Source organism: Halichoerus grypus, chromosome 14 (genome assembly GCF_964656455.1).
Source record: "Halichoerus grypus chromosome 14, mHalGry1.hap1.1, whole genome shotgun sequence".
NCBI lineage: Eukaryota > Metazoa > Chordata > Mammalia > Carnivora > Phocidae > Halichoerus > Halichoerus grypus.
Window position 1 is genome coordinate 82,792,771 of NC_135725.1, and position 22,353 is coordinate 82,815,123.

The 22,353-nt window shown below is 50.3% G+C and overlaps 1 protein-coding gene across 7 annotated transcripts in view; it reads right to left on the reverse strand.

The window, feature by feature from the left end:
* Positions 1 to 22,353, reverse strand: part of DENND1A (DENN domain containing 1A) — a 498,150-nt gene that overhangs the window by 63,405 nt on the left and 412,392 nt on the right. For all 7 annotated transcript variants that reach the window (XM_036107896.2, XM_078061741.1, XM_078061742.1 and 4 more), the window contains 2 exons: positions 1,504 to 1,608; positions 1,046 to 1,133 (listed from right to left, as the gene is read on the reverse strand). In XM_036107896.2, the coding sequence (XP_035963789.1) occupies positions 1,046 to 1,133; positions 1,504 to 1,608 (193 nt within the window). The remainder of the gene's footprint in view (positions 1 to 1,045; positions 1,134 to 1,503; positions 1,609 to 22,353) is intronic.

Here is a 22,353-nt window from a genome sequence, read left to right on the forward strand (position 1 = left end):
GTGGAGTCCTGTTCTGATTGCATAAAAGCCTATTTCTGCTCCTTTTCCTGCACTGGTTTAACCTGTATTTGTCTTTAGTCATGCATCTCTTTCTCCTACCAGTAAAAGCTCCTCCATGAGGGCAAAACCCGGTCCTCTGTTTCTTACTCTCTGGGGCTCTGGACGTGGTGGGAGCTCAGGAAATGCCCATCACTGACTCGCTGTCACTGTCCGCAGACTGGTTTTATTGGTGCTCGTGCTCTCCATGCAGCACAGGCTGTTCAGGCCTGTGAACGGGGCTTTGCAGGGGAGATTATGCCTGCCTCTCTGAATTTATGGATCACCAGTTATATCACAGAAGCTTAGTCCAGACCAGGCACATGCCCAGCAATAAGAAGGGGCCAACAGCAGGATTATTATTACTTTGCATTTGGTTCTGACTTCGCTGCCACAGACTAAGGCTTCGGGATTTGGCAAGAAGGCCAGACTGGGATTCAGGAGGCAGGGTCCACTACGAACACCTCTCTCGGCCTCAGAGGCCGCCTCTGAATCATGTGGATGACCCCTCCAGGTCTAACGGTCTGTGGAGACTGGGCACTCTGTGATGATTTTCACCTTTTAAAGAAACACTCGTTTGGCAGTGATCCTGTGCCCGCATCTGTCCTCATGGACTCCGAGTCAATCTCCCCAGGACTCCTGTGAGGTGGGCACCGTTCTCCCCAGTGCAGAGACGGGGGCACGTCAGCTGAAGAGCTGCCACGGCCTGACCAAACCCTCACGGCTTCCCTGGAGGCAGGGCCCTGACGTGAAGCCAGCTCTCCAACTCAGCGCCTCGAGTGCTTTGTGCCGCAGCGTGCTGGCCGCTACGTTTCACTAGACTCTGGCCGCCCAGGGCAAGCGACTGACCCCAGGACAGAGGATCTCAGACATTTCAAGGCCGAGGGTGAAGTGAGTCTCTCCCCAACCCCCACTGAAGGAAAAAGAAGCCACTGCCGCTCCCTGCCACGCACACCCTAGTCCCACATAGCAGCCCACGGCACACGAGGGAAAAGGAACTGCTTCTCACCAGCATACTCGCCCATGCTGATCTCCTCTTCAAAAACGTCACTGAAACCTTCGCCAGAATTGAGAAGGTCCAGTCTACCATCTATAAACTATATAAAGAAAGAACAAAAGCATAACAGCTTAGGCAAAGAAACGGGGGGGGGGGAAACCATTCAGCTGGGCACCTCAGTGCACGGCCAAAGAACCACCACGCTTCCCAAGACAGGAAAGGGCCTTTGGAAGAGTGAGTTAAACAAACAAACAAGTTTTTAAAACACTGGCTCTGCGTTTATGATAACCTGTGCCAGTGAATGACCTATTTGTGGAGGGTCGGCCTGGTTACTGACCACCCTCTGCACCCATCCCCCTCCCCAGACCCTCAGCCCCCTCCGGCTGGGCCTGGGGGCTTACAGCAGGACAGCTGCAGAAATCCCCATTGGGGGTCCAGATGGGCCACCCTCCACGGGGAGGGCTGGGTACCTGTTTGAAGAGCTGCAGCTGGGTGGCATTCTGCAGGAACTGCCTCATGGCTCCCGAGCGATAGTGGGACACGAAGGCTTCTTCACAGAAGGTGATTGGCTCCTCCTGGGAAACGGAGATGGGAAAGGAGGGTTGGAGGAGCAGGTGAGGGCGGCGGTCAGTTCTTAAACTCGGTTAGATGGCACTTCTACAGCTAATTTATTTAATCCTCACTTACTTGGTAAAGTGGCTACTGTCATTGAAGGAGTCCTGTTCTATGAAAGAGGAGGCAGTTTCAGAGAGGAAAAGTCAGCCCCCAAAGTCCCAGAGCTGGGGGGCGCCTGGGTGGCTCAGTCGTTAAGCATCTGCCTTTGGCTCAGGTCATGATCCCAGGGTCCTGGGATCGAGCCCCGCATCGGGCTCCCTGCTCCGCGGGAAGCCTGCTTCTCCCTCTCCCACTCCCCTTGCTTGTGTTCCTGCTCTCGCTATCTCTCTGTCAAATAAATAAATAAAATCTTTAAAAAAAAAAAAAAAAGTCCCAGAGCTGGTAGGAGGCCGAGATTCCGAACCTAGCCCTGGCCCCTTCCGCAGGAGCCAGTCCTATCCCAACAGCAAGTTAGTGGGATGTGCCCTCCAATGTGATAGCTTCCAGACTTTTCTTTTCACTTTGAAGAGAATCCAAGTAGCACCTTATGCAGAAGGAGCCCTGCTACATAAAACTGCCCAGCTGCTCTTCAGGAAGTGGGGGGTGCGGCGGTGTTGGGGGGGGCAGGGGTGGTGGCTGGGCTGTCTCCTCCCCCACCCTAGCACCTTTGCAGTCCCCAAGGCACCGGCCGTGGAACACAGTTTGAAAACCATTTACACAGTGATCTTGACCAATAGCAAATTATCATTTTAAAGTAATTATTTATATTAAAAAGCAGGGCTAATCAAAAATAAGATTTACCATCCAGTCAACTATGTGCTTACGCCATTTGATGAGGAGGCATGCTTTTACCAAACTATGTTTTATGAGTGAGGAAAACAACAGCCTAAGCTGAAGACACATCCCATCCTTGTAGTCAACACCTCAATCCTTCTTTGAAGGGATGTGGAGTGCTCATCTCCTCAGACAAGTCTTTAATTTCGGTGGTATATCCTCAATTCTGAAAGATCAGACTTTTACACCTTGAACTGAATTAAAGGTACCCCTCCCTTCACAGACTTGGTGACAAACACAGAGATGTTTGAAGCTGTACTTTTATCCTGTTTTAATGAGTTACGTGAGTGTTAAATTTACTGTCTGGCTGCTGTGAATTCCAAGGGTTCCTCTTGCTTAAATCTGGCCAATATTAACTCAGCAATGGGGCAAACATTGCACAAAAGGTGCAAGGATGACCCCAAAAATTAGGGTGGGGGAGGGCTTGTTTTTATACAGGTAAGCCCCACCTAATTTTACAAAGGATCTGAGGCAGCCTACACAAGCACCCAAAAGAAAGAAAAAAAATCAGAGCTGAAGAATACGTAAATATATAAAATGTGTTTACTTGGGAAAAGAGTATCTGGATATGCAGATCCTATATGGTTTCTAAAACAAAGTCTCAAAATTAACTCTGAGCTTCCTGGCTTCGAAAGCAAGAAGGGAAACATGCAAACTTTACATTGTGAGGACAAAAAGCAGAACTGGTTCCTCAGGAAAAAGAACTTTTCATGACATTGACTATTTTGGCATGGCTTTACATCTTTCTTGCCGAACAGGGAGATGGGCTAGTAATAAACTAAAGCCCACCGAGCATCCCATCCCTGTGGCCTGCAAGTTCTGCTTCCATACTGGGAAGCACAGCAGGGCAATTACGTCCCTCTCCAGGCCATCTCATCCATGAGTGGTGTCACCTATACAAGGATGACCTGTGATAAAATTGTAGCTCAGGCCTCCTTCACTCCAAAACCATATGTCTCAACCCCCACCTGGATGGCCCATTAGCACCTCAAACTCAAATGGCCCAAACTCCCAATTATTAGCCCACTGGACTGTACCCCACATCTGTTTCTTTCTTAAGCTGGCATTATCATAGCTCCCCATGGACCTATCACACTGCCCAAGTCCTCCTTGCTTTGCCAGGGAAAGGAATCAGGGTTGTCCCTGCTCACCATCCCACTGCCCGCCATGGTGGAGATTTAATTCTATGTCCCCTCCAGTTGCCTCCCTCCATCTACTCCAATTCTTCGAGATTTCTAAAACGCACATTGGATCATGCTACTCTCCTACCCAGGAACTTTGACTGCGGAGGCATTATGCTGGGTGGTTATTCGATGAATGTTCACTTCTTCCACTAGACTATAAGCTTCATGTGGGCATGAAAGGCACCTGTTTCATTCAGCACCGTACACCTAGCAGGGTGTGACATGTACACAGGGTCCTGTGCTGGAGAAGAGAGGAAAAGTCCTAGCTCCCTAGCTGGGCAAACAAACCCTTCCTAAGCTGAGCCCAGCTTTCTTTTCCAGAGTCCTTTTGTGTCCCTTTTCCTCTGCTGCCCCAGGTACCTTCTGCTCCAAAGGCGTCCCCTGATCATATGCCATGTCCTTTCCCACTTGTTTCCCTGCTTTTTCCAGTTCTGTTCCTTGTACCTGGACTATCCTCGTTTTCTTTCTTTCTTTTTTTCTTTCTTTCAAGATTTTATGTATTTGAGAGAGCGCGCGCGCGCGTGAGCACACAAGCAGGGGGGAGGGGCAGATTGAGGGGGAGAGAGAGAATCTCAAGCAGAGCCCCTGCTGAGTGTAGAGCCCAATGCGGGACTTGATCCCAGGACCTCGAGATCATGACCTGAGCCAAAGGCAGACACTTAACCGACTGAGCCACCCAGGTGCCCCTAGACTATCCTCTTAAACACAGGCCTCTGTGTGGTAGTCACTCATTCTTGCTCAGTGCTCCCACTCTCCCTGGTGTACCCCTGGGTGCTGAGTAATCTTCACTGGTGTCCCCTGTGACCAGGAGCTCAAGAGGGCAGAGGCCCTGCCTGACTCCCCGCTACACTGCCCAGGGACAGTGCAGAGCCCACCGCCCAGTTAGAAGCTCAGGGATATTGGCTAAAGAACCACAGGATGAGCTTGACCCTGGTTCCTGCCACAGGAGCCCAGTGGTCTCGCTGTGGCTGAGATACCACTTGACCTGACAGTAAAGAGGTCTCCGAGCACGATGCCAGGTGAGTGACATTTGTGTCCAGGGAGTTTAGAGCACCTTGAGGAAATGCTCTTGGAGTTGTTAGCATTCACTCCTAGAGCTGTGGCCCAGCCCTGCCAGGATGTAGTCTGCTGAGGGACCAATAAATTCGAGAGTTTGCAACCAGATTTGTACGTAAGGGTAGCCCAAGGCAGGATTTAGCTGTAGGAGAGCAGAAAGAATCTCAGCTTTGGGGAAACATGGACATTTTGGGCCCATTGTCTACTTACTGGAGGTGACATCCCCCTGGATCAGATGTCTGTGCCATAAAAACGGACAAAAGGACATGGGCACGGAATGAAAAGATGAAGGGAGAATGTGACAATGGGGGCTTTTCCTGCAAAAAAGCTTCAAGAACAACATCAGCAGTGTTGGTCAGACGTGGGAATGAAGACTACCATGGAGTGTAGCACTACTGGAGTGGGGTGGGTGGCCAAGTGTCCACAGGAGACAGGAGAGGAAAAGGCTAACCCGCCTGGGGCAGCGGGTCAGAGATCGTGAGAGGAAGTGGATACATTTCAGCAGAGTCTAATGGGGAGAATAGGAGTTAGGTAAGCAAATCCCATAGGTTCAGGGCAACTTTCTTTCTTTCTTTCTTTCCTTTCTTTCTTTCTTTCTTTCTCTTTCTTTCTTTCTCTTTCTTTCTTTCTTTCTTTCTTTCTTTCTTTCTTTCTTTCTTTCTTTCTCTTTCTTTCTTTCTTTATAGATTTTTTAAAATTTATTTATTTGAGAGAGAGAGAATGAGAGACAGAGAGCATGAGAGGGAAGAGGGCAGAGGGAGAAGCAGACTCCCTGCCGAGCAGGGAGCCCGATGCGGGACTCGATCCTGGGACTCCAGGATCATGACCTGAGCCGAAGGCAGTCGCTTAACCAACTGAGCCACCCAGGCGCCCCCAGGGCAACTGTTTTATCCTAATCCTGGTGAAAAACTGGGACATTGCCACCCATTGTCATGTATGAAGGTCTGACTGGCCACAGGCTAGGAGGGCTCATTCCCCTGAAGCTACTCACTTTCTAAGGAAATGACAACAACCACAGTTCACCAAATCTTTACAGAACAACTGGTAGCGTCACTTGCCCACGGTGACAAGACCCATAGTTGGCAGAGTCAGGATTTTATACGCCACCGCCTCCCAAGCCCAGCCATCATGCACATGGTCCACCCCCAGCCCAGGGCTTCTCTTGAGGCCTCAGTTCTGTTTGTCCTTGAACACCTGCAAGAGGACAGGTGAGTTCTTGCAGGTGGGAACCCTTCAGGTTCTCCTGGTGGATGGATACTCAAAGCACCAGTGCCTCAGAGAAGAATTCTCCGGGGAGTAAGCAAGCCACTGTGAAGGCTCTTTCTGCCACAGGATCATCCATATCAAAGATGCTGAACCATCTGCCCCAGCTACTCTGTTCCCCATCCTGTAGTCGAAATGGCCACCCCACTCCACTCTCTGCAGCAGAGAGGAGCAAGGCAAGGTGTATCCCTAAACCCTCCTTTGTTAAGAACGGCTGCTTTAGTTCTCCTGTTAGGCTGATTAAATCTTTTGTCTTCTTAGGCGACACTCAGCTCCGTGAACGCAGGCAAGTCAGGCCGTGAGCATTCAAGCTTAGATCACATTAGTAGAGTCTTCCATCTATGACCCAGAGGACAGTTAAACACAGCTGCTTAACCCTATCAAGGATTTTGTTACAGAGAAGTTTTACTCTCGGATTATCTTCTTGACATATGGAATCAATTGAAAATTCCATTGCTAATGAATCCATCTTTGTTAACAGGTAAAGTTGGTGATTCCAAACGTTTTTGATACTTCCAGAAATAAATGGCTTTTATCCACAGCACTGTGGGTACTGGCATAAAAATAAAATCTCCTCTCAGAGTCTTCTGAGGGGACAACTTTGCTTGTTTTGCTGATCCATACTTATAGTACTAAACTCTTATTTTCTTTCACAAATTTACCAAAATTTTACGTGCACATTTATTCTGCGATTCTAAGAAGAAAAAAAAAAAGGTGTTCATTCTTTATGGCCCTTGCTTCAAATTTTAAAAACAATAGTTTTGGAAGCTTCATCCATTCACACATTTTAAAAACACCTAGTATGTGCCAGACTCTGGGTCAGAGGAATACAAAGATGAATAAAATGCAGCTCCTATAAGTAATACGATTGAGGGTGGGAAGCAGACCAAGGTACAGATTCAAGAATGGCAGCATGTTATGTTTACAGCAGCATTCCTCACAGGGGCCAAAAGATGGACGCAATCCAAGCAGCTACAGATGAATGGATAAACAAAATATACATACAATGAAATATTATTCAGCTTTCAAAGGGAGAGAATTTCTGGCACATGCTACAACATGGATGGATCTTGAAGACATCATGTGAAGTGATAAGCCAGTAACAAAAGGACAAATACTGCCTGATTCCACTTATATCTAGAGGAGTCAACTTCTTAGGGACAGAAAGCAGAATGGTGGTTGCCGGGGGCTGGATGGGGAGGGAGGGGGAGTTGTTTAGTGGGTAGAGACTTTCCATTTTGCGAGATGAAAAAAGTTCTAGAAACGGGTGGTGGTGATGGTTGTACAACAATGTGAATGTACTTAACACCACTGAACTGTATGTACACTTAAAAATGGCTACAGGGGTAAATTTGATGTTATGTGTATTTTACTATAATTTAAAAAAATTTTTTTAATTAAAAAAAATGACAGAATGTTTGTAACTGTGGAAGCTGGGCAATGGGTACGTGGGAGTTCATTTACTTTGTATAAATTTGAAATTTTCCATAATAGAAAGTCTAAAAGAAAAGCTCCTATTATCAAGGAATCCTGTCTAGTTCAGGGAACAAAAACCACAGTACAGTGTAAAAACTGGCACACCGGGGGGCTGGTTATTTTTATTTTTAAATGTTTTCTAGGGTAAAGTCACCTTTAAAAAAACCCTTAAAGTTAAAAAAAAAAAAAAAAAAAGGATTCAGTTAAGGTAACACAACGTGGTGGAGAGAGAACATGTCTTGGAGTCAGAAAGACCTGGTCTTGAACTGTCACTCTGACTACACCAGCCATGTGATCCCCGGTGACTTGTCATTCCTCACCTATGACACTTACTCAAGGCCAGTCCATCTCACAGTGTTGTTTGAGATTATGGCAAAGTACAGCAAGTAGATTTTTTTACAAATAACCATTTTCTTGAGGGCAGAGATTGGGTTTTTCCAGGGCAGGCGACATAATTTGTGGGACACAGGGCAAAATGGACATGCAGGAAAAAGAAGTGCTGTTAAGTCTTTAAGTGCCGTACTAAAATACAAAGCTTTTTCTTTCTTTCATGGTTTCTTTCTAGGCCCATAATGGTGCTTTTCAATTTTACTATTTAATGTCATTCTACGTAAAGAAAAAATAAAAATTTAAATTATTAGCATGAATCTTATTGCTCAACTTTATACCGTGCAATGCCAGTTTTAAATGCTAACATATGTGGACTCGTATTTCGTAACTCACAAACTCATTTGTGTTTTGTTCTTATCAGACAGTGGAAATGCTGCACAAAACTCAACTGCTTTTATTTCAGTTCTTGATATACACACATTCTACTAACACTCTCTGCCTTTGGCTTACTGATGAGAAAGGAAAAGGAACTGAAGTTCTCCATCTTTTCCTCCCCTTCTAGGTCATCATTTTCACGAGGAGTAGTAGTAGGCTAATACGAGCAAGGAGCGTGAGCGAGAAATGTGATCATTTGTGGTTCTTAGAACAGCACTGCCTTCTGCCGGCACCGAAGCGAGCTCCAGTTCTAACACAGAGTGGCCTGTTGGGGCTGTCGGTGACCCACTGCCTCAGCTGTGGACCTTACAGCTTTACCTCCTAAGCGCTCTGAGTCTCGCTGAGCCCCCTGCACCGTGGGCCCACTGCAACTCTGTGCAAGGGGCACCGAGAAGTCCTATGGGGCTGGGATGGCAAGACTCGGGGGAGGACGTCGGTGCAGACCTCCTCTGCTCACGCACATGCCCCGCTATCCCTTAAGACTACTTTTACACACAAGTTTCAAGGTGAAATTATTAGGAATTTCAAGATGGTGGCAGTGGAGTGTTGAAGCAGGCACGGGCCCTTGTGAGCCTGGCACCCGGTGACTACACCGGTCTCACCCTTCCCCCGGCCCCTCTCCCTTTGCAGGGTAGTCAGTGCGGCTCTGGCGGTCGACTCTGCCATCTGACTCAGTAGCACAGAATAGCTTCAAGCAAGGTTGCGGGTCCAGGTAAGTGGGGTGTCCAAACTCCTGAGCAGGACACTCAAGGCTATTTGTGACCTTCCCCAGCCAAATTTTCTTGCTACGACAGCCTGTCTACCTCATCCGCACACTCATTTCCTGCCCCAGAGACTCTGGACTGTCCACAGCCAATCTCTCCCCGGATACGCTCCCCTCTGGCTTCTTTCTTCACATTACCTCCTTTGAGCACCTCACCTGACGTCTTCAGGTGACGGGAAGCCTGCAGTCCCACCTCGATGCCTCCACACCACCACCACCTATGCCCAGCCAGCGCCCCTAGCCCACTGCAGGGAGAGGCAGGTGGGGGAGTGCAGCACAGAGCTGGGTTCCGGTCCCAGCTCTGCCCCGCTGTGCAGATGACAGCACCTCTCAGACCCTCATTCTCCACCTGCCTCCGGGGACTGCAGGGGGTTACACTGGGAAGGACTGCTGGTGTGGTCAGCAGCGCTCAACCCTCCACGCATCAGAATCACCGGGGCGGGGGGGCTTTTCAAATCCCCAAAACTCCCCAGGACTCCAGTGTACCCAAGGCTGATAATCACTGGTGTAGGTACAAGAGACCAGCACGGCACCTAGACCAATCGACATTCATTTTTTTAAATTTAAGAATGAAGAGAGTTGGAAAATCTGGCCCCATTTATCACCAGCAGTCCCAACCTGGTTGCATTTTGTTTAAATACTTCCAAATTCCTGATAAAATACCCAAGTCACTGGCTAAAGTGCAGCGCAGCCAGGAACCCTGTTCTGAAGTCCGAAGGGGGCTTCTCTAGCCCCTGCCGAGTAGCTAATTCTGCCCTACAGGCCACGTGGAAGCCCCCTGCCCAGGGGCCAGGGCACCGTTCCCAGCTGCGACAGCTGCCAAGGAAGCAGGGCGAGCTCCCAGCCAACACAGAAAAGGCTCAGCACCGTGTCTGGCATGGAGAACGCAAATCCTCACTGGAGGCGGGGGGGGGGGGCAGCGGGGTTAGATTACAGTAATTTCAGGTTAGCCACAGCGGGCCGGACGTGAGAGAGAAGGGAACCAGTGACCAGTGTCAGCTGAGCGCTTGCTGTGGCCCAGCCTGACCCTTCCCCTCACTGAATCCTCACCAGAGCTCAGAAACCTTCATAAGTGACTCCCAATTTGGCAGATGGGGAAGGGATGTCCGTGCGGGTCAAGTGTATCTGCCTAAGGTCCCAGAGCTGCAGGGTCCAAAAGACTCCCAGGTCCACACACATTCTCTCCTCACCAAGGCGGACCTGGGACGGGGACGGGGTGGGAGGGTGGTGTGCACGGCCACAGGCGGACGGCCCCGGCCGGGCTGGCCCGAGTCGGCTTTCTGAACCATTTGTGCAGCGGCCCAGGCACGCCGGGGGCAGCCTCCCAGCCTGGGCCCCCGTCGCCGTAACAAGCCCTAACCGAAGAATCAATGTGTCATCGGGAAGCCGGCTCACCGTTCGGATGATTTAAGTCAGGGGGAAGGTGGGTGTCCAACGAGAGCTACTGTGATAATTTGCAGGGGCCGGGGCTGCCGGGAAGACAGTATCTGCCCGTGGTGGCCAGCCGCTCCAGTATTGACAGAAGCCCCCACACACACTCGCTAGATTACAGTGAAGACATTCAAATCACAGGCGCGGCGGCCCACGCCTGCCTCCTCTGTGCCAGCAGCCCCGTCCTTCCGCATTAACCGAGACAAACAGGGAGAAGTCAGGAAATTCTGATTAGCGCAGGGACGGCAGATGAGTGGGGAGGCCTGTGGAAGCTGAGGAGACACAATGAGGAGGGTCTCATGCATACCAGCTTAAGATTTTCCTCCCATAAGAAATGCAGATGCAAATTGCCTCTACCAGGAAAAGCAGGTGCGGCGATAAAACCAGATCCCGCTTACTGAGCACTGGCCCCATGCTAGGTGGTTTTACATGCATTCTCTCTCTTACTCTTCCCCGCCACCCTGTGAGGTGGGTGGTGTCATGATCTCCATTTTACAGATAAGGATACTGAGGCTCAGAAAGGCGAAGCCTGGTCCTGGGCTCATGCAACCCATGATGGTATTCGACCTGTCAGCTGCCCAGGGCTGCCGCAGTTCACAGAGATGGATGAGAAGGCAGTGATGAGACTCGGGAGAAACAAGTGTGTTCTGGCTCCCACCATGTGCTTACAGAAGCCATCTCATTACTTGGAGCCTCCGTCGGCTTCCCAATACCAATAATACCTACCGCATGCTCTAACTGCCCAGTACCAGGATGTCGGCAGCTCCAAGCAACAGTGCCTGGCTGGAAGTGAGAGAAAGCTGGTGACCATCCCCATGCTGCAGGACAGCGACAGCTCCCCTCCCCAGTACGGAAACCAGACGGGACATGCCAAGATCTCAACGTCAAACTCCTGCTGGCTCCGCCATCTTGGCCACACCAAGGGTTTGCCTTCACCGAGAGCCAGATTCTGGGTTTAACACAATGACTGTTGCATCTCTAAGTCCCAAGAAAGGAGGTCCTAAACGGATTCAAGAAGAGGGTTTCAGTTTCCTGAGAGTGAGAGGAAGATAGTTTCAGGGAGCGTGCCGCAGAGAGGGTGGCTTGGAGGGCCTGGTGGGCCCTTGGGAGAGAAGTCAACGAGCCTGGAAGTGATCAGAAGGTAAACCAACGTTAGCTGTAGCCACAGGAATACAAGGGCTCATGGGTCAAAAGGCTAAAGGACATGGAGATAAAACCTTAGAAGCACAAATCAGTCTGTAGGAAGGAAAAATCCCAATCCTCTGACTGAATTCAGCACTGCCTGCCAGCCTTGGTGACACGGCCCTCAGGGTGGTCCTCTGGAGCACTGTCCGCACACTGAGTTATCGGGTTCCCTCGCTGGCTCACTTGCTTATCATCACCCCTCTCCTGAACGTCACTCGTTCAGGGTCCATCTCTGGTGCCTGGTGGGGGCTTGCGCCCACGAGGCCTCGGAAGCAAGCTTTATAGTCATGAACAGAAGGCAGCGTTGTGAAGGGGAAAGAGCACGAGAACAGTCAAAACACCCAACTCAGGCTTTGATTCCTTTTCCTTGTATAGGCCACGGCTTCTTCATCTGTAAAATGGGAAGGTGCTACACTGGAAGATCTTCACGGTACTTTCTAATGCTAACGTGTTGTTTCTAGACATAGTCACCCACAGCGCCTCACAGAGAAATGGGTCACGATGCACAGCTCTCGGTGCAGAGCTGGGAACAGAGGATGCACTCGAGTGAGAATGATAGCTCTGTTACTTACTGCATCTGGAATGTGGTGTATGGCCTGGACCCCGAGTCCCATTTTCTCATTCATAAAATGGGGGAGTACTTCCTCACAGGGCTGCGTGGGATCAGCAAATGATTCATATAAAGTGCTTAGCTTGGGGCCTAACCTCTGGAAGGGCTAAACACTTACCAGTCTTCTGCCCCAAATAACGACAGTTCTCTGCCCAAAGCATGCTTTCAGTGATTTACTTCAAGCAGCCCTGTTTCAGAGCATGTGACATGCACTACCTGCCCTGGACACATCTGGGGTCACTCGAGTCAAGACCATGACTCAGAGCAAGGAGGAAAGGGACTACCACCAAAGCTGCCTTCTGCCATGAACCGGGCACAGCAGACACACGCTAACTGTGGTTGAGGGATGGACCTGCATAATAACCCTATTAGGAGAGGCTCTTTTATCCTCATCTTACAGAGAGAGGGGATGTGACTTGCCCAAGGCCAAGAGCTGGGAAGAGCCACAGCTGTACCTGAAGTCAATTCTGTCTGACCCCAAAGCCCAGGCACTCTCTTCCCACAACACCCCAAGGCACTCTGAGCATGCTCAGTTGCCCAAACACATTTTTTTTTTTCCTCTGGGTTTCTGGGGATTTCAAGATACAGATGATTTCCCACAAAAACTGTCCTTTTCCACATACCACAGCCCCAGTCAAAGGAGTCCGGAGTCTCTAGGTGGGGATTATGTATCACCTGGGGACTCAAAAGAGGCTCAGTGCAGCCCAGAGCTCCATGAATGGGGACGCAAATGGACCTCTGTGAGCCTCAGTTTCCTCATCTGTAAACTGGGGATGTTACATACTTCATATTGAAGAGGTCTGAAATGATACAGGATTTGTCAAGGTGTCACTACTGAGTAGCATACAGAGGGGCTCAATGGAGGTTTGAAGTCCTCTAACAGCTCTTTCAGATACCCTTTGAGAGCTGGGTGTTGCATTTTGTGTGGGACCTTCTATACCTTTCACTCAACGAGAATCTGTGACTGGGGTGTTGGGAGAGCACTGCCAGGTGACTTTGTTGGGGTGGGTGGGGCCCAAGAAAGGCCGCAAGAGGGAAGAGGTGCTATAAAAACCGAGGCTGAGCAGGGACTCACTAGATGGAAAAGCAGAGGATGGCGTGAGCAGAGGAGCAGGGCTCTGACAAGGCCCCGCTGACACTGCGAGGTGAGGAGCTGGTTCCCTCGGGCCCCAGGGGCACGTCACGGGTAGGGTAAGTGAGATGCTGATGCTCTCCTTCTTTACTCGGGGGCATGTTCCCTGAGAGCCAGAACTCTGAGAAGTGGTGGACGCTGGGCCCTGGAACACACGATTGCTCAGCACGTGCTGGAGCTTGCCCACCCAGCCCTGAGCGGAGCCTCCTGGGTCCAAGGAGCAGACTTCATCCACAGGGACAACTACCGAAAGGGCTTCATTTACTCAGCCTCACCCCTGGAAAACCCCCCCACCCATAGGCCAGGATCCTCCAACAGCCACCATATTACTCCCCTTCCCCAGCTCCCAGTGCCTGCAGATCCAGGTGGAGAGAGGAGTTGGAGAGAAGCCCTCCAAGGTGTGACCCTGAGCGTCCTGCCAACAACTCCCTGCTTCCCCACGACACGGAGCCAGTCACAGTTCTCCAGACTGGTCCGCAGGCTCCTGCTTTTGCAGGTGCTGTACCCTCTGCCAGGAGGTCCTCCCACTCCTGCTTTCTCAGGCTGCAGAAGCCCCCCCTCAGCCTTCAAGGATTAACGTGGGGACAGCTGCCCTGGAAGGCTCCCCCATGCCTCCTTCCTGCCTTGGGTTGGGTTAGGTGTCCCTGCTCTGGTCCCACAGCTCCTATGCTCACCTCCACCATAGCACCTGCTGCCATTTCTGCACTGCCCAGCTGCCCTTGGGTTCCTTGCTGGAGGGTGTGGGCAGCGTCTTATTTGTCTCTGCATCTCCAGTTCCTAGCACGGGACCTAGGTCAGCACAGACACCCCCATGCTTGCTGAATGAATTATTCACTGCAGACAAGGCAACAGGAACATTTCTGAGAAAGAGGCCAACACGGTGGAGAGCGAGACAGACAGACTGAGGATACAGACTGAGGATGTGAAGAGGAGGGTGAGCGGGAGGGAGGAAGGAGAACGGGAGAAGGTGGTATGTGTGCTAGGAGGGGCCGAGGAGGGAGGCGGGAGGCCGGGAACGCCGTCTAATTAGACCACATGTACAGAGCAGCATCCGGCTCAAAGCACAGCAGTTTACACCGCTCCTGGAGTTGTCGTGGAGACAACCACATGACCAGCCTGGAGCCGAGACTCGGGGGCAGCAATCCAGATGCACTCCTAACATATTCTGACAGAGAGCAGATGGGCAGCTATTTGCAGGGCCAAAAAATGCCAACTCCGCTCCCCTCCAGACCTGCGTGCCCTCACTGATCATTTTCATCTTGTAAAGTCATTCTTATCTGCCCTGGAACCACCAGTTCCACCCATGTAGGAATCAGTGTGAAAGCTGCTATTTTTGTAACTCCCCGACTATCACAACTTCCAGCCTGCTCCTATGGGTGAGGAAATGTCACCACCTTTAATGAAGGGGTCCTTGCCCAAGGACTGCTGCAGCCCTCCCCCCCCAAAAACAATCTCTTTCTCGGTGGATAGTGTTTAAATTCCTCACTTTTGGGCCCTACTGAACAGATCCCGGCCTGGGAGCAGCGCTGTGTGCGTGTAGGGAAAATACGGGCTCTGAGGCTGAGCACCTGCCAGCCAGGTGCTCACCTCGGGCATGTACTTGGTCCCTCCGAACTCAGTTTACTTCTCTGTAAAATGGGCTTTGTAACACCTACTTTCACAAGATCATTATAAGGATTAAATTAAATTATTAGAGAAGATCCCTGAAAATGATAAAACTCTACATAAATTTTTTTTTTACTGGGGTAAGGGTTCTTTAGAAACCTCAAAAGTTTTAAGTAGAAAGACTTAGCAGAATAGAAGGAAAATGACCGAATCTTAGGCTCTGTAGGAAACTATACTTTTTTTACCCACAAATATGGCAAATGTCTCTCATTGAGGCCTTTGGTGAGGTGGGCAAACATCTAGTGTTGGAGAATCAAGCTGGGTTTCAATTCTGGCTCTGACGCTTGCTTAGCACTGTGATCTTGAGCGAGCCTCAGTTTCTTCAACTGTAAAATGGGAATAATCGTTCTTATCTCCTGTGAACTAATTCCACTTGTGAGAATTAATTGGGACAATATATGCCAACTGCCTAGCACATAGTAGGCACTCAATAGACATCGTTCCGCTTCCCTTCTCGCTAGTGATTTAACGGAATCAGGTAAGACAGGTTGAGGAAGTACAGAACAGCGTGGGTTCAGTCAGAGTATGTTGGGATCCCACCTATTGGCTGTGTGGCCTGGGGGGAAGCACTCATCTTTTCTGAGCATCCATGTCCTCTTCCAAAAGAGGACAGGAATACCACCTACCTTGTCATGTTGTTGTGTGGTTTAAAGGGAACAATGAACATAAAGCCGTGAGCATCCAATAAATGGTTGTTACTAGCATCCTCCTCACCCTTACTGGAGAAATCCTCAACCCTTTTGGGAAAAATCATGACGTTTATGTGGGTCCAGCCCGGGGCACAGAGGCCACACTGTCTTAAGAGAAATGAATTTCATTTTTGATGTTGGGGAAGTAAAGCAAAGGGAGGACCCAGAGCGGAGGTGTGGGCGGCTCCAGGTGCACATCAAGACAGCTGTCTGCCCAGAACCCCCGGCGTGCTACCTGCGTGGCATGCAGCAGGCTTGTCCAGGTGCAAGGAGGCTTACGTATAAAGCACGCAGGGCTTCCCGCTGCCGCATGCTTGCCTGCCATCACAGGTGTGGGGAAGGCCCAGCTAAAAATACTGCTAACGTGGGTTTAATGTCGCCCAGCAGAGACTAATGATTGTTTTAAGTAAATATTAATTATAAGAGTCACCCGGATAGAGCGCTGGAGTGGTGTAAATATTCCCACATCTACATATGTAGACGAAGAGACCATTTGGGGAGACAACTTCTTACACACCTCCTCCAGGGAGTTATTTCCTGGCTGTGGACTCTAAATATTTGGGGGATTCCTGGTTCAACTATCTGGGCAGTGCCTTGATACGCATGATAGAGGGACTATCTTATTTGAGAGATGAACTTCTCCAGACCAAATAGCTGATTCAGTTTTGCTGGACCCTTTACACGAGAACTCGTCACCAAAGTATGGAGAGCCCAGATTTGGTTCAAGACCCAGCATTCTGGCTGGCTGATCTTGGGCAAGTGTCTGCCTGAGAGCCCAGATGTGGGGTCAGCAGTCTGAGATGCTGTTCTGGGTCTAGCGCTGGCTACCCATGTTCCCTTGGGCATGCTCCCTCCCTCCTCGAGTCTCAGCGTCAGCACCTATGTGGGAAGCCCACTTTCATCAGTGGTTCCTACATCTGGTGTCCCAAGGAGACTCACCTTGGGAGGTTTTTAATGCAGATTCCTGGGCCATGGCTCAGACCTTTGCACAGCTGCTTAGATGATTCTAATGCCTTTGGGAACCTGCGGTGGGGTGGGGTTGGGACAGGGTTGGTGGGGGCGGTAGAATAGTAGTAACAAGAGTAACAAGCCCATGTGCTTTCCCTGTGCCAAGTACCTAAGGGTCTTACATACATCCACTCACTTAATCCTCACAACAACCCCATGAAATAGATACTGCTGCTGTCCCACGTTACAAATGGGAAACTGAGGCACAGAACTAGTAAGGCAACTTCCCTGGGTTCACACAGGCAGGATTTGACCCAGGTGGTCTGGCTCAGGTCTGAATGACTGTGGCGCCAAGAGGGCAGTGGCTCTGCTGCTCTTTTTCATCACCCTATCCCCAGGCCCAGGGCAGAAACTTCTGGAGTAGGTGACGGACACATTCATTAAACACTTAAGCACTTTTACATAGGCTGTATCACACACTATCCTAAGGAAGCTGGGATCCCTTTTCAGATGGACTCGAGGGCTGGACAGTACACTGAGCCATTTCAGGCCATTTTCCAGTGAGGTGAGACTGGGGTTTGAGGCCATGCCTGGTTCACTCCTTCATCTCCTACCACAGCCTAGTGGGACATGACAGCAAATTCCTGGCTCCATGAGATGGATGTAAGGATTAAATGGACGTGAGATGCCTTTATAAATGAAACTGCTTATTAAACCCTTCTGACTGACTGCCTCAGTTTCTCCCAAGGTGGTTATCTTCAAAGACGAGGGGGCTCAATGAACATTTGTTGACTGAATGTAAACATACCAATTGCAACTATGACCCCACACGGTTCTTGGAAAAGAGCAGGTTCTTGGGGGAGTCTTTTATACCCTGGGCTCTTTCACTGGGACCGTGGACAGTAACGGTCCTATGTGAGGACAAGGCCACTGGTCAGGGCCCCAGATTCTGACTTTCTCGGACCTGGATTCATAACCTTCAGCTCCTGACCTCTGTGCCCCAAGTCCCTTCTGTGACGGACAGTGTCAAGAGAGGAAGGTGGGACTGTCTCTGACCCAGCAGGACTTGGGACAAACTAAGCCCAGATAACCAAACCCAACCTCGCTCTGCAGAAATCCATTGTGAAAATCCCAACCTCCATTTTACAGTGGCATTATTAAGTTTTCCAAAGGCTTTGGGAGGTTGTCAAGGATGAGCATCCAGGGGATGGGCTGAAGTCTGTGCCTGGGGGCACCAGAATGGCTGTGACTTCCAGTCATTTCCCTGCCTGAGGCGAGTCCATGAAGTGAGGACAGTTTAGTTCCTAGGAAATGGCAGGCTCCTCCTAACACCGAGGCAAGCAGGTGACTGATCTTTGGGCATAGCAAATCACCATGACTGTGCTCCTTTCCTTAATGATGATGATGATGATGATGATAGCAGGAACCATTTACTGAGTGCCTGCTATTCACAAAAAGTATTTATTATAGTTAGAGATATACATGTTGAATTGTTTAGGGGAAAGTGCTGATATATGAACTTACTTTAAAATGCATTAAAAAACAAGATGCAATGATCAATGGGTAGATGTGTGACAAAGTAAGCATAGTAAAATGTTAATGGAACAATCTAGGTGGTAGGTATGAGAGTTCAGTGTAAAATTCTCACAAGGGGACATGATATACCAGACTTCAGAGGGGCAAGGATGGTGGCGGGATGTGCTGCTGTGCAAGCAACTAGTCTTGAGGGGACTCCAAACATGACATCGTGTTATCCAACTTATTGCCGATCTAGTGACAGGGAGGTATTAAAAGTGAGTTATAAATGAAAAACAAACTATTTATTGTACTTCTACTATGAGCCAGGTACTCTGAAGCACCGGGATAGTAATGGATAAACCAGTCAAGGACCCTCCCCTAAAAGAGGTAGGGAAATCTCTCTCTCTCTCTCATGTGTGCACACACACAAATATATACGTGACAAGCACATGAAGACATCTACCCTCTTTTTACTGATCCAGAAGCAAAGTCTGAAAGGTCAAGTGACTTGCCCACGACCACATAACGAGTAGGTGGTGGGTGGGGGTTCACATCTAGGCATGTCTGAGTCCAAGGTCTGGGTTCTTGACTCTGTCGCCTGCCACCTTTTAAAAGGTCACTACCATCATCAAATCTCATTTGCTGCTGATGAGAGGAGCTACAGGAAAAAGTGACATCCCCAGGTCGCTTCCAAGTTTCATTCTAGTCCTTCTTTTCCACCTGGCCCCTCATCAGACTGAGTCCCAGTACACCAGCAACCAACAGTTTTTTAATTCTTTTCACTTGGGAAACCTTGCAGCTTTTCAGGTGGCTTCCCAATCATTACCTCATTTAATCCTCACACGACCCTGAGAGATGACTCTGAAATTCCTGTAGTTAGCAGTCCCTTTGACCCGTGACAGACTGTCTGCTCAGGCCTCCACTTCCCTCTGCCCCAGGGCTCCAGGGATCGTGGGGGCTGGCAGGAAGAAAAGAGAAGCTGCCCAGAGAGCATCTGGATGAGAGTCTGACCGACACTTCCAGGCCCTTCACTGCCCGCTGGGTCTGTCTGCCCCACCAGGACCCCAAAGGCCTCTTGCCAATAACCTCTCTACAGGGACCAAACGATTCTCCCTCTTGCTCTGGTGGTACATCGGGAGCCTCCCACTTCTTGCTTCCTTTAGAAAGTAACTGCAGGGTTATCTGTGCTCTGGCCGGGGGGACTGTCAAAAGACATTCCAAGAAGCCCTGGAAAGATATTCGTTTAGTAATAATGAATGGCGAAGGCAAGTGTCAACTGAATTCCTTTTACTAGCAATTCATTCCCTGTGTCTGGACAGACCAACACAACACAACACAACACAACACAACTCAAGGACAACAAAAACCATCTGGGAACTTTGGTATTAGGAACAAAGTTGTTTTAAGAGAAACGCCAAGATAAGAGATTTTCTGCTGCAGGGCTACCTTCTTTACCTTCTAAGTGCCCTTATCCCCTGAGCCCTCCCTCTGACCCTGCCAGGCTTGCCTTGGTTGCTAGGGGTCTCCTCACTTCCCCTGGGCTCTGCTTCTAGGCTTTCTGCGCCCAGTGTTGCTGAGCACCACCCCTGAGGGATCCTCCCAAAGGGCCCCTCTGACCATCTGATCTCATCACTCATGTTTAAAGCACCACACTACTCCTTGCTGCCTTTTTGGGGGCTCCAAGGCTCCTGGCTGGCCTGTGAGCCCTGCAAAGCCCCCCTCTCCAGCCATGCTTCCTAACACGTCCCCCTGCAAGCCAGAAGTCTCAGTCACTGCACACTGCCTTGCGCTTCCCATACAGAACACTGTTTCAGACCGCCCTGCTTCTCCCTTTGCCTGGAATGTCGCTTCCTCCCTTCAGCAGGCTAACCCCGACTCATCTCACCAGGCAAAGCTCAGGTGACATGGCCTCCAGAAGGCCATCCCTGTCCCCGCGGCCTCCCCGCTGTGGAACGTCCTCTGCGCTCCCATGAAACCCAAGCCTACCTCGACCACAGTGACCCATAGTTACCTGCTTACCCACTGGCCTCCCTCTTGAGGACGGGAGCTCTTTACAGGTAGAGAATGGACGGTCCCATCAGTTCGCGGTACCCTTACTGAGCACACGGCCTCGCCCACAGTGGCACTCAATACCTGCAGGCTGAATGCCCGAAGGAACTAAGCACCTACAATCCTGTATGGGAGTGAGTGCCATGAAACAGAAGTTGGTTTCTGAGAAGTGAAAGAATACCAAGATAGTTTGAAACAGACCTGCACTACCCAGAATGCTCCCCGAAGCAGACGGCGTCACAGCAAGGCTGCAATTATAGACGTGTGCACACACACGCACGCATTGTTTAAAAAAATTCATAGAATGCACTTAACGCTGACTTTTTTTTCTTATTGGAAACCTGTTTACAATCTTGTCCACTGTCAGTCCTAAATGTCACTTTTCAGAGAGACGGCTTCTGCCAGGAGAAATCTGTTTCCGAACTGAATCACAGCATGTTCATGCAGAGAAGCGCCTCTTTTGAATCTCCAAATTGGAGGGAATTCAGGGAAGAGAAAGCGAGGTGATTAGAATCTGCAGAGGCTGATTCAGGAGGAAAAATTATATGAGGGTAAAATATGCACGGGCGAGCTAAACAGCACCTAGCTGTTGGTGGAGACGGAGCAGGCAGGATGGCAGCTACCTAGAATCCCACGGGAGCAGTGAGGATGCGCAGAAACAGTGGCAACGGGGAAGAGTGGAGTGGGGGAACGAAGTGGTGGGGCGAAGTCTAAGCAACAGGAGGCAAGCGCCCATCTGTGCCAGGTACTGCGCAAGATGGCTTCACTCATTCAGCCTTTGCCCACGAGATATCGTTATTTCTCTTGTAAAGGTGAAGACGCTGAAGGTCTGAGAGGTGAAGAAACCCGAATAAGGAAATGGTAGGTCAGGTTCTACCAGCCATGCTGCCACCAGCCAGTGACTAAGACAGGGTTTGCAGTAGGCATCACTGTCCCTGCTGTTTGCCGTATGTGCGGTGATCAAGGAAGGCCTCCTGGAGGAGGCACACTTGAATGGAATTGGATCATGCTTCTTTGTTCCTGCTCAGGAAAGAATTGTTAGCTTTTAGGAAAGTGGGTCTGATCTTGGCAAAGCCTCGTGAGCAGACCCCCATCCTTGGGTCATGAGGTTTTGCACACACCTATCCCCCCATGGCAGATTCTGGACCCCTGCTGAGCCAGAGCCTAGCCACCTCCCCGAGAAATTAGAGCCGATGCTGCCAACCTCACGGGGGTTACTGCGGGGACCCAAAGCACTGGTGTGTGGTAGGAACTCAGTATGTAGGTTTTCTTTTTTAACGCGAGCATTATACACACTGTAGATCATTCCCTTGGTCTGGCAAATGTGTACCTCTCCTTCAGGCCCCAACTCCAAGGACTCTGCCTTCAAGAAGCCTTTCCCAAGTTTGCAAGGAGGGGTGGTCCCTGCCTTTCATTCATCAATTCGGCCAGTAGCAGGTGGGATCCTGCTGGGCTATCATGGCAGCTACCAGAGGCGAGTCGAGCAACCTCACACTATATCTCAACTGGGATCATGGCTTTAAAGAAGTTCCTGCTGGGGGCAGAGCATCTAACAGGGTGCTAAGGGCTGGTCTGGCTGGGAGGCAGCAGAAAGTACTCTGGGGAAGTGACAGGTATGCTGACAGAGGAAGGCAAGCAGGAGCTCTCCCGGCCTCGGGGGGAGGGGGGCTATAGGGGAGTGCAAAGGAACCCAGAGAAGGCCAAACTGGCTGGGATACAGACAGCGATGGGGCAAGGGCGTGAGTCAAGGGTGGGGAGGAAGGCTGGGCCCAGACCTTGCAGGCCTTTTTAGGCCAAGATGTTTTAAAGCAACGGGGAAGCCCTAAAGCTTGGGGGGCAAAGGGGAAAGGGGAGGTATTTGTGCTTTGGATCATTCTGGCCTCCAGAATGTGTCTGCCAAAGAGGAACAGTGGAAGCTGGACACCCATTGAGGTGCTGCCAGGGGAATGCAGGTGAGAGATGACGGAAGTGAGGGGGCAGGAATGCAAAGGGAGGGATTCAAGAGCTATTTAAGGAGGTAAGAGTAGATACGGACTGCCACGGCCTAGATCTGGCAGACGGACCATCCCCCTACCAAGTGGAGCATCCTGGAGAGGCAAGTAGGACCAGGGAGGACTCCCCAGTACCCTTCCTTCCTAAGAGTCCAGCAGAGGCCCTG